Raw genomic sequence first — 12,015 nt, forward strand, 5'->3', positions numbered from 1 at the left:
TGTGAGTTGTATGTCTGATGGAAATCCTTGCAGGCAAGGTCCATGACTTACGTATCCCTATGCTCCTACCTTCAACCACAAGGGTCTCTCACTCCTGACAGGGGTTCAAATAATCTTTGCTCCAAGAAAAAGAAGAATATATGTAATTTGTAACACTGCCTGAGGAAGCAGAGGTTTCTAATAAAAACAATATGAAATGGGAACAATGAAGTAGAATCCCATGCTGAATCAAGTCTTCCCCTGTGGAAATACTATGTTACACAGGTTTTTTAAAACCAAGATGGCACCCATACAGTGACTTGCCCAGGTCACACAGGTCCACCAAGCATTCAGCCCAGTATTCTCTCTCCTCTCTCCTCACCCACCAAGCAGAAGACTAAAAAAGAAGTCTATTCAAAAAGATGTTTTTGTCAAAGGAGAAGAAATCTAGCCACCACCATTTTTGTAGGCCTTCGCCCTGTTAGGGACACCATCCCTGGTACCATGTCAGCCCTCCAAGCCACAAGACAACACAGAGACAGAGGCATAGAGGAAGCAAGTGTAGGAAAGGTCTGTGTACCCTGAGAAATGAGAATTAGACAGCCCAGTCTCTAAGAAGAATGGATGCAGAGATTTCTAGGTCTAGACAGTCCTCCACAGCCCTGGTTGTCCCAAGTAGCTTCTTTTTCTTCACTAACAGTGTAGACTGTATATGAGACTAGATGATATTAAACAAGTTCTGCAAAGGATGGCAGAAAATGGCCTGGTAAGGGAGAGGCCTGAGATCTCATCTTGCCTCTGCTATGTCACAACATGTATGTAACCTGCCAGGTCAATTGATGCTTCCTCTATATCTCTCCATTCCCTGCCCCTGCTTTCTTCTTCCTCTTTCTTCTCCCTGCAATCTCCCTCCCTCTCCTTCTATCTGCTCACACCCCAGGGACTTGGCACAGTCCAGCCTGTAGGTCAGATATTTTTGTTCATAGGCACCTGCACTGCTGGCTAGGTCTCCAGAAAGCAAGCCCTCTTTTCTTCTTGCCTTGCCCCCTTAAAGTTTGGGGCTCCCACGAGAGTGCATTGACATGGCACAGATTGAGAGAATGAAAGGCCACAGGGGGCACTTGCTAGAAATGGGCTTTCACCTACTCTGCAGTCTGGACCTTCCTTGTGGAGGTTTTTCCAATTGATGACATGTCAGGGCACGTGAAGGAACTGGGACCATTTGGAGTCAGCCTGCAAAAGTGAGCCAAGAGAGCTAATGCTTTGAAGCCTCAGCCGAGAATGTGGATGCGTCTGGGTGATTCTCCATGCCTGCTTAGCCTAACTGAAAATTCATTTTCTTTCTTATTTCCAGAAGGACTTCCCTTATGAAAACAGACTCATTGTGAAATATCTCCATGGCCCTTGGCAGCCCTGGAAGGTCTATGTATTGACTTTTCCTCACTATTCTTGGTGTTATACCCAGAGGGGAAACCAAGTCAGGAAGTAGTAAATTACTTCTTTGAGAGGGACAGAGTAGGATGGGGAATGTTCCCAACTCCTGAGTCTGCCTGTAACATGACCTGGCCCACTTTACTAGGCAGGACCCAAAGACTCATAGAGTCAGGACCCACTTGTTCTGCTTTGGCCACATTGAACCTAAGCAAGACTGGTCCCAGGAATTCAGGGCTGTCCTTCAGCCCCTCCTCTTGAGCCAATAACTGAAGCCAATTATGCAGATAATAAGATGAGGGTGGCAGGGCTTTTTCATCACATACATTATTCTAATAGAAATGCATACTGCGCCCTGAGCCTTGTGACAGTCCATTTTAGAAGATTTTAGCCAAGCAAATCAACAGCACAGTGAGAAATTGGAGAAAGTGGTTTTTCTCAGCAGTATCTGCCAGTTCTATCCTAAGCAGCCAGATCCCAGATGAGCCCCAGCTGCGAAAAGGGATGCAGAACACTCCCTCCTTCCAAGGCCACTAAGTGGCCAATGGAGGAATTTGAGACCCTGCGCACATCCATTGCATGCTTTTAACCCTGTCCAGACATTCTTTCCTGCCCTCTCCAAAGCATTGCTGTACCTTCCGTCCGCATTCAGACATGCACCTTTCTGTCAGCTACTTAAAATCATTAAGTGAACTTAATTAGGTTTGTCAATCCCTAAAGCTGAATGGGTGGCAAGTAAGGCCTTATATTCACTATCCATTAACAGTCTGTTGCCTGAATGAGATGGTGTCTTTCCGAACTGTGCGTGAGCAGCATCCACATTTCCTAGGCAAAGACCTGCTTGATGAGTCTGTGAGGCACCCAATTCCAAAGCTGCCCCTCAAAACCTGGCCCACTGCCCAAATGGCTACCTCCCAGAATCCCCCTGGGCCAGTTTTCAACAGGCCTCTCTGTAAAGCTGAATGAGTCAGAGTGGATGCATTGTTTATGCAAAGCCAGGCTCCAACCAAGATCTCTAGCCAAGTCTGTTTTAGCAACAAGCTCCAAATCCCTCTGGCAAGAAGAAAAGGGAAAAGCAACAACAACCCATGCAATCAGAAGTATCTACTTTGGAGAAACAGAAAGAGCTGAACAGGTCTGAACTATGAAGGGGCAAGGAGCGAAATCTCCATTTCTAAGGAAAGAGGAGGCTCACCTGCCCACATTCTTAGCACAGATCAGTGAGCAAGCAGGAAGAACACTTGCAGGAACTCGCTCTGCCTCCTCCTTGACCAGGTTGCTCCCCAGAGGAAGGGGAAGTCCCTTCTAGTCATGGGACTCTGCTTCCTTCCCCACCAGAGCAAAAGCTCTGGATCAGGGGAGTCATGTACATTCTTAGAACCATCTGGACCCTGCAGATTTGGCAAGCACCTTGCTTTCCTTGGTTCCCAGAGTGGTTCACTAGGAGCATGTTAGAATTTTCCCTCGGCCCCAGCTGTTTCCCTCAGTCCCACCTATGAAACTACTGTGACCTGAGGCCACAGCTGACTCTGGAGAATGACTAGATGTTTGTTCCTTTTGGGAAACTCAACAGCAAAGAGCAGTTGAACCAGAAAGATTCTGAGAATCTTAAGGAAGACTGGCCCATCTCCAGCAGGGAGAGAGTAAGCAGATCTAGGAGCTCCCTCTTCACCACCTAAGTTTCAGGAGAAAACGCGCAAACCAGGTACCATTCAAAATAGAAAAGCCTAAATCTGGGAGGGCCTGACCCACCTGGTCTCTTGGCCAGTCACAGAAAAGGAACTCCTAGACTGGTCCTGCTGTCCCTTCTCTGTCCCATCACCTGCCACTCAGACCCCATTCCCAGACAGCCTCCACTTCACCCTATCCTCTTCCCTCCTGCCATACATGGCCCACCTTCGTCTCACCTTCACTCTGCCTTTGTCCCACCTGACCCTGAGCCTGTGGAACCTGGCCCCATGGGGAAGGGTGGGCAGTGTGGCCCCTGGCTGGACAGAGGCAGCATCATGGTTTTCATGTTGTCATCTGATGGAGTCTTCTCAAATTGTGGTGAGAACTCCTGACTCCAAATATGTGCAATCCCCAGTGTCAGCCAATCTCTCTTAAATAGTGACTGTCACTGCCGTTGCCTTGCAGAACACTTTAGAGACTCTACCATTGAGAAACCATCCCAGCCCCAGCTTGCACCATACCATCCACGCTAAGAGGCCCAGTGGCTGTTAGGGAACTTTTCAGATCTCTTCTCTGAGTAATAAAGAATGCAGGCAGAGAGAGGAGCAGGGAGAGCAGAGATGGGAGGGGAGACATGCAGCTTCCCAGAAAGGCCCAGGAGGGGACAGCCAGGATTTTCTCCCTCCTCCCACTGCACAGGCATGCACACATCACATACTTGCTCAGACACCCCAATCCCCTGGCAGGTGCTTGCACTGAAATCAGTCCCTAGCCTGGCCCCTCCATCTGTGGATGACAGATTAGGAGATGACAACCTGGGTGGAAATGGGAATGGTGGGCTGCTGCAGGGCCCTTGCCCACCGCAGTGCAGGCGCATCAGGCAGAGGTGCCTTCCTGACGCTTCCACCTAGGAGCATGATTCCTTCTACTCATCCTCTCTCAGGAACTCTAAGTGCCCTAGAGTTTGCATCTGCTTTAAAGAGAACAAGGCAGCAATATCAGAGCCCTCGGTTCCCAGATAAGTTTCCCACCTTTGTGCAAGGTGACACAGGCACAAGCCAGGAAATTATCCATAGACTGTGCTCTCTGTAGAGACCTGGGGACATCATGGCTGTGCCCTTGCCAAGGCTCGAGGAGAAACTCCATGCAGGTGTGTCAGGCAGAAGTGCCTCTCACTTTGTGGTTGCCCCATCTTGTCTCTGTACCTTTCATTTGTCCTCATCCTGCCAAGGTGACCCCGCTACAGTTATCCTAAAAGGTCTCTTTGCCTTTGAGACTGTCCTGTTGAAAACTTGCAACGACCCCCACCATCACCCATTTTTTTTTATGAAAGGACAGTAGAAACTCTTCAGCCTGGCCTCCAAGCACCCCACCATCCTCATCTCCTCCCACACCCCTCACACCAAGTGGGACAGGCCCTGTCTACTGACAAGTCCTCCGCAGCAATACCTTCTCCCCACCATGCTCTATCCTCATGGCACCCACACCTTGGAATCCTTTTCTGCCTTAAGCCAACTTAAATCCACTTCCCCTGCGAAGCCCTCCAAGCTTACCAGCACCAGGTTCCTGTGCTGTCCACCCTCTCATGCCCACTCACCCAGCATCCTCAGGTGTCCCAGGACTGGTTGTGGGCTTCTCCGCTGGGCACTCCTCCTTCCACACCCAGCCAACCACCAGGCCTCCCTGATGGCCTGTCCCATTGGGGGGGGGGGGCATATAGACCCCACCGTGGGGCACATGGCCCCAGGGGACCAGGAATACAATAGATTCAGGCATTTCTTCTTTGGATTCAAAGCAGACTTGGGTCCTCTAATTTGGACTATCGGACAAAGAGGATTGTGACCAGATTTCACAAAATAAGTAAAGGCACAGGAAGATTGATGGAGTAGTTCTGTTAGGAATAATCAAACAGAAATGCACTATTTAGTTAAGAGTTTACTTTTAATTTTAAGGCTCTCCTCCATGGGAGGCCCTGACTGCTCTCTAACCAAAATAACCCAGCCAGCATCTGCCCCTTCCAGAGGGTGACCCGAGGGCATCAGCTCATGGTCGTAATGGGGCTTCCCACCCTACGGCAGTTTACTTCTGGCTCTGGCTTCACTCCCTGGCGGCAAGCCTCCTCTCCCCTCCTGTTTCTCCCTGTGTGCCTTTCTTCCCTCCATGAACAGCTGTCTCTGCTCGTTCCTGCACCCCTCCCTACCCTGCTTGCTCCACCCCTGCCCTGCCTGGTTTTCCACTCCTGCCACCCCATGCTACCTGGGTTTCCCTCTCTCTCTCTCTCTCTCTCTCTCTCTCTCTCTCTCTCTCTCTCCCTCTCTCTCTTTCTCCCCCCTTCCCCCTTTTCCTAACAACTTTATCAAGCTAAAATTTCCTCACCACAATATTCACCCATTTTTAGTGTATAAGTCAATGACTCTTAGCAAACTTATAGAATTAGGTACAGAGCATGACAATCCAGCTTTTCGGCATTTCCATCACCCCAAAAAGCACCCTCATGCTAGTTTGTAGTCAGTATCATTCCCACTCCCAGCCCCAGGCAACCACTAATCTGCTTTTGTCTTTATAGATTTGCCTATTCTAGATGCTTCCTGTACATGGAATTGTTCATTATGAGGTCTTTAACTTATTCTGGCTCCTTTAATTTAGCATAATGTTTTCGAGATCCATCCATTCGATAGCATGTCTCCCGGCCCATTCTTTTTTACTGCAGAGTAGTATCCCAGTGTATGGCTACATGCCAATCACCAACTGGCAGGCATGGCTTCCCTCTCTTTATATTTTAACATTCATGCCATAGACTGCACGCTATTCTACAGGTAATTCTGGATCAACTTCCTGAAGAGCGGGAAAGGGTTTTAGGGTGCTCAGAAAAACTTCACTTTATAGCAGGAAAGAGCTGGTTGGCTGATTGCCTTCCAGGAGGGTGATTTCCCAGGAAATAAATGAACCAAAGGTATTTTTCTGTTTATCTCACTCTAAAGTCTTCTCTGGCTGCAGTCTGAGGACCTGGCCCTCCAAGGCTGGGAAAATGCTGGAAAGAAACATTATCTCAAGGAGTCATTATTAACACTTTATGACCCACTCTGGTCAGCCACAAACACTCCCAAGGGGCAATAGCCAAATAGCTTCATACTTAACAACCAGTTGGGAACTGCAACTGAGGCAGGCCAGACCCAGGACACTTGAGACCACAGTGCACCAGAGATTAACCCTTTATTTGCTGGTTAGTGGGGAAACCCAGGGGCACCAGGAAAGGAGCTTCAGGGGCACTCAGGACAAGTGTTCTTTAACAGTCGATACAGAGCATTTTAATCTTTTAATAATGACTTCAGCCAGCCCCGTGAGTGGGAATGAGCTGAACCCAACCTCGCCAACCCGCCTGCACACCCAAAAAGCAAGAGAGATCTCTTCAGGTTATCAGGGAGTCCTGGGCCCAGTCCCTGGACTCCAGATTGATTCTAAGAACTGGGTGCGAGCCATCAGCAATCCTTCTGAAAGGATCATGCTCTGTGCTGGAGAAGTAGCTCAACTAAAGTTCTGCTGGGTGACCAGCTCACAAATGCTGGACACAATCCTAGGGCATGCCCCACCCAGATTGCTCCTCATTCATGTTCCTTTTGACACTACAGGTTCTGGCTGCAGATGGTTGCATGGTGGGGACAAGGGTCCCGGGCCACCGTGGCTTTTGACAATATCTCCATCAGCCTGGACTGCTATCTCACCAGTGAGTTCACCCTGCCCACCCCTCTGTCTCCCCAACCCCAATGACCCATGGCCGCACTACCCGCCCTTAACCTAAACCCAATCATCTCTCCCCACTTCCCTCTGTGAACTCATGTCTCTCCCTGAAATTGAGCCTCATGTAACTCATCCCATGGGGTCTTCTCTATTACAGTCAGCGGGGAGGACAAGATACCACAGAACGCAGAACCCAAATCGAGAAATCTGTTTGAGAGAAACCCGAACAAGGACCAGAAAACCTTGAAAAATATATCTGAACAGCCTCCCACCTTTGACCCTACAGGTAAGGATTCAGCTCACAAATTTAAGGAATATAAATTTTTGTTGCAAAAGGCAGAAGAAAGGTATGTGCTATGTTTTGGGGTCGGGGAAGCAAAGGTCAAAGAATAAAACGGCCAACCTTTAGGAGGAACATCAACCGCTTTTTGGCTAGGGGGCCCTAAGAGGAAACCGTGTGGGTCTTATATTGCCTGAGCAATGGAAGCCACAAGAAGTTGTGTGGAAGGAGCAAGTTTCCTCCATGCCTGGGGAAGCCCAGGCCGCACACATACGAGAGAACCAAACTGGTACTCTTTCCTCAACTCAGTTCCTTGAAACTACCCCCATCTACTGAAGAAAGCAAATCTGACCACCAGATTTCCTCTCTTCAAAAAGGGGTTTGAGCTCAAGGCCAAGGCTGTCACAGAAGAATGGGCCACTCCACCATAGCAAAGCCCCAGAGGCCTCCCCAGAGCTGGATCCCTGACAAAGCTCTTCTGATCAGTGTCCCCCAGGCTAGAGGACTTGTCATGGGGGTTCTTGTTGCTTCAAGCACAGGCCTCTTCAGCCTGCCATTAACCATAGGTGCAACTCCTCAGTCACTCTTCCTATCCAGAGGACATCTCTCAGAACCAGTCTCCAAACCCAGTGAATGCTCCTGGTGGTTATAAGATCAGAGGCTGGAAGCCTAACCCCACAGAAGCTGAAGTCAAGGAGACCTTATCCCAGCAAGTGACAGGGTTCTCCCAGGGGGCCTCAGGGTCTGGGCGTGTGAGGCTTCTTCAGACACCAGTAACCTACTGAAGCTGCTGTAGGACACGCAGTCCACCTACACTCTTTTTCTCTTTTTCCTGTGAAACATAAGAGTTTATCAAAATGACAACAGACATGATAAATCTCTAATTTCTACCTATGATGCAAAGTTCTTGTACTGGGCAAAGGATTAAAAAATAAGGTAGAGGCTATAGTTTTGCCACTAAATTTACTGATTCTCACTTATTCACTAATGCTAGTTTTGTTTTATCTTTGAAGAAATTCTTTCCTTTCTGCCCCCCGCAAAAGCTACCTTAAGGCTGACCCTCACTCATCCCTATTTCCTGCCCGATCCAATCCAACCACCAACCCCAGGGGGAAGAGTCAGTTGCTTTTCCTGTTATTTCTCACCTTTCCTGCCATCTTTTACCTTCCACTAGAACTTTCAGATCTTTCCATTCTTCCACACAGTGGGGAATCCGGCCTGCAGATGGCCAGTCCTCTCTATTTCTCCACATGCCCTTGTGGTCCATGGAAACGTCTAACCTGAGGGAAGTGGCCTGCAACCTTCCCCATCCAGCATCCCCTCCTGCCTCCCAACCCCAATGATTCCCCTACATTTACTTGTAAGTCTTTGGCCAACTACTACCCCCTTGTGATAAAATCAGGAAATTTGCAAATTTGTAACTTTATAAATTTAGGGAAAAGACCAAATTTCCCTTTTCAGTGTGCTAAGAAAACATGGCAGCAAAGCCCCGCTCTGGCCTAACCACCAGCCCTGATTACATAGCAGGGCTCCAGAAACATCTATTGATTGACTGGTGGGTGCCTGAAGGCTGGAGCTGGGTTCTCAGATGTCAGCAGCCAGCAGCCCTGCAGCCAGCACTTAGGACACAGCTGTTCACCCTGCCTGAGTCTGAGTTTATTGCCACATAATGCCCACTGTCCCTAAAAGGCTAATCAATAAGTGCCTGCCCAATGGCCACTCAGGCTAATGAAATCGCAGGATGGCTCAAAAGCGGGGAAGACTCCCCACCACCTCCAGATAGAATTAGAAGTGAGCGGAGTCGGAGGGGCAGGAGTGACTTCCACTGAAAGGCAAGTGTACTTGCCTGCCAAGTATGTCCAACCCCCAGTCTTCAGCCGACCTCAGGGCAAGATGCAGGCAGTGACTCCTGACGGTGTTCTGTCCAGTTCTGGATGGAAGACGATGTTGAGCCAAATACATCCCTGGGCAGCCTCACCAGCCACCTGGGACTCCTTGAGAAGGCTCTAGGACACCTAAGAATGAGCCACGCTTTCCCAGGAGTCAGTGCCACATGGAGAAGCCGCTTGGGTGTTCCATCAGCAGGGGCATCTCTTCCATCATGACTTAACACCCTACTTTCATCTTGCTATAGATTCCTGCAAATGTGTGGAGGTGAGGTATCTCTGTTTGGAGGAGGATTTTCCAGGGAAGGTTCACTGAATCCCTGAACTCAGCCTCATGGTCAGGGGGATTGGTCAACCTAGCCCTAGCCTCCCCTGGCTTTCCTCCATGCACCTACCTGCACTCCTTGCTCACTTGCTCTGTGGCCAGATCTCGGCTCAGAGATGCTGAGCAGAATGTGACCCAGGCAAGGAACTCAGAGCTCTCAGTCTAGAAGAAAAAAAAAGGTGGGTAGACAAACAACTGAACTAGAGTCACTTGCCTCCAACAAAGAGGGCCAACGAGGGGTCCTGGAGGATTCCTGAAGACCAAGGTCAGGGATGCACCCCTTCAGTAATAATCACCCAACAAAAATGTGCCCTTGGCACCTCCCCTATGCCCAGCACTGTGCATGGCTACACAGGGATGAGGCTGACCAGACTCGCCATTCTGGGCCATTCTGGGCTATTCTGGACCATTCTGGAACTTCTGGCCTGGGAGAGCAGCCTGTGAACCTGCAGGATGGGCCAAGTGTAACCTAGCTCAGAGCTTCTACCTGGCAGGGAGCCCTGCAGGAGGACAGAGGGACAGGGCCTGGGAGGGAAAAAGAAAAGGAACAATCACTGAGTGGCCCTGATCCTGGGCCAGGTGGCTGTGTCCATCAACTTGTCCTCACATTGGCCTGAGATAGTTGCTGTGTTACCTTCATAGGGAAGAAGAAAATGGCCAAAGAGGAATTAAGAGTCCCTTGGCTGATAGGGTATGGGGTCAGGATGGAAACCCAAAGTCCACATCCTCTCACCCACTAAACCACTGCTAGGTACGAACATCTCCAATCAGAGATAAAAACCAAAATGGAAAAGAAGTAGGGAGTCCCCAATAAGAGCCCCTGCCTGATCAGTAAACGAATCAGCTCCCAAGGCTTTAACAAAGAATCGAGGAGACAAGATAATAAGATTTTCTTTCTAAAGTTCAGGGCTGTCATTTTCTGCTGAGCTGGAACAGGGGTGGCTGGTGGCATTTCTGCTGTCCTCAAGGTAGGCGTTAGAGCAACCCCTAAAAACACGAAGGCCAGATCAGGCTTTTTGGAAACAGTTAACTCACAGAGCTTCCAAATTTCCCTAAATATGTCTCACATGCCTCAAGCCATTCAGCCTGACTCTCTTGTCTAGAAGTTCCCTCGCCTCCAGCCCAGCGGGGCAGACTGAGCCGCCGGAGCAGCCAGTCAGGGGAAAAGGCTGTCCAGGTGCTTCACGAGGGGTTCTCGGAAGCCTCTGAGTCACTTTAGCTAATCAGATGAAGAAGCTGAAAGGAGAAAATGGGGCAAGTATTAAGTCCAGGGAAATTACATTTGTCAGCTTTGCACATGCAATTACGCTAACCAAATGGTTGGGATAATGCAATCACGCTGCAGAGCTGCCACTCCCTCCCCTCCCCTCCCCTCCCCTCCCCTCCCACCACCACCTCGCCCTCTCTCCCTGTCTCCACCTCTGTCTCTGTCTGTCTCCATCTCTGGTGTAAGAGGCAAAGTTCGAGGTGAGGGGGTGTAAGCATGCCCTGCCTCCTCCCTCCCTGAAAAGCCCAGGTGAGGCCAGGCAGCCCCCAGGGGCCAATGCACCTCCGTCTCTCCTTGGGGCTCAGAGGCTGCATAGGAAGAGCCAAAGGGCATCAGCGCAGTGAACATGAGACCCAACGCCACAGCTCCGACTGTGGAATCCTGGCATTGGAACCACATCCTTGCCTCCAAGTCGTCTGGTGACAGTTTGCTTCACCGTTTTCTGAGTATAGTGTGTATCTCTTCCCAAGGGGAGGGGGAAAAGCAATGAGAAATCTGTAGAATCCCATAAAGAGGAGTGGACCAGGAGTCAGAAGCTCTGCGATGGGCGCGGCTGCTTTGCACTAGCCAGCTGTGTCCCTGGGACTGCTCCGCCTCTCGGGGCCTCCTGGCCACGTCAGTGAGCCTGCCTGTAGCAGATTAGCAGCCCGTGTGAGAAGGGCTGATGGGAACACAGACAAGGGCAGATAAGCTTCTGTTTTCACAAAGTTAAGGTCTGAAGTAGACTCCAAGTCCCTTCCCATTCCCAGCCCCACGATGCTGAGGGCTGACAGGATTTGGCATAAGGAAGCCATAGCTTTATTTAGCCCATCTCTCCAATTAACCTGTGGCCCAGCTAATGTGCCCAGGAGTCGGGGTGACAGACTGTCCATTTCCACACATGCTCCTGAGATTCAAGAACAGATGCCAATTCCGATGAGAAAGTTTTATGTGTTTCATATAAATTGATTGGGTCTATTTCTGCTAAATGCATTATCCATTCACCACAGAACAACTATTAGAGTTAATAGAATTTGTAGCTGGAGCCATTATGTTCCAAGCACGCCCTTCTGGGGATGACGGCATTATTGGAAGGCAGGCTTCATGGGCCACCCCCTCCCCAGAACCCATCTTCCTACTCAGTGATCTTTGTTTCCCTCAAAGCCTTCTACACACAGACCCTGCCTGCCTGACCAAGTTCACTTCAGTGACATGCCCCTGTAGTGAAGGCCCCTTCCCTCTGTTCATCTGCTCCTAAGTAATGTGTTCAAATCCAGGTCTAAAATGTCCTGTCACCTCATCACTTGTTGGCATCACAGACACCGCATGCCAGGATGGCGGTGGAGAGGAAGCTAAGATGCTTTCTTTCAGTCTTCACTCTTCACTATATGCCAGTTTGGGAAGCAGGAAGTCCAAGATGTGAGTAGTCAGGGGACAAGTTAGGGCGGGGACCCAGGGA

General features: G+C 49.8%; 1 protein-coding gene across 1 annotated transcript in view; it reads left to right on the plus strand.

Moving 5' to 3' along the window:
- ALK (ALK receptor tyrosine kinase) overlaps positions 1-12,015 on the plus strand; it is a 663,114-nt gene that overhangs the window by 580,498 nt on the left and 70,601 nt on the right. The window contains exons 10-11 of the mRNA XM_079109946.1: positions 6,711-6,805; positions 6,977-7,105. Coding sequence (XP_078966072.1) covers positions 6,711-6,805; positions 6,977-7,105 — 224 coding nt within the window. The remainder of the gene's footprint in view (positions 1-6,710; positions 6,806-6,976; positions 7,106-12,015) is intronic.

This window comes from Sciurus vulgaris (assembly GCF_902686455.1).
Source record: "Sciurus vulgaris genome assembly, chromosome: 14".
Classification (NCBI taxonomy): domain Eukaryota; kingdom Metazoa; phylum Chordata; class Mammalia; order Rodentia; family Sciuridae; genus Sciurus; species Sciurus vulgaris.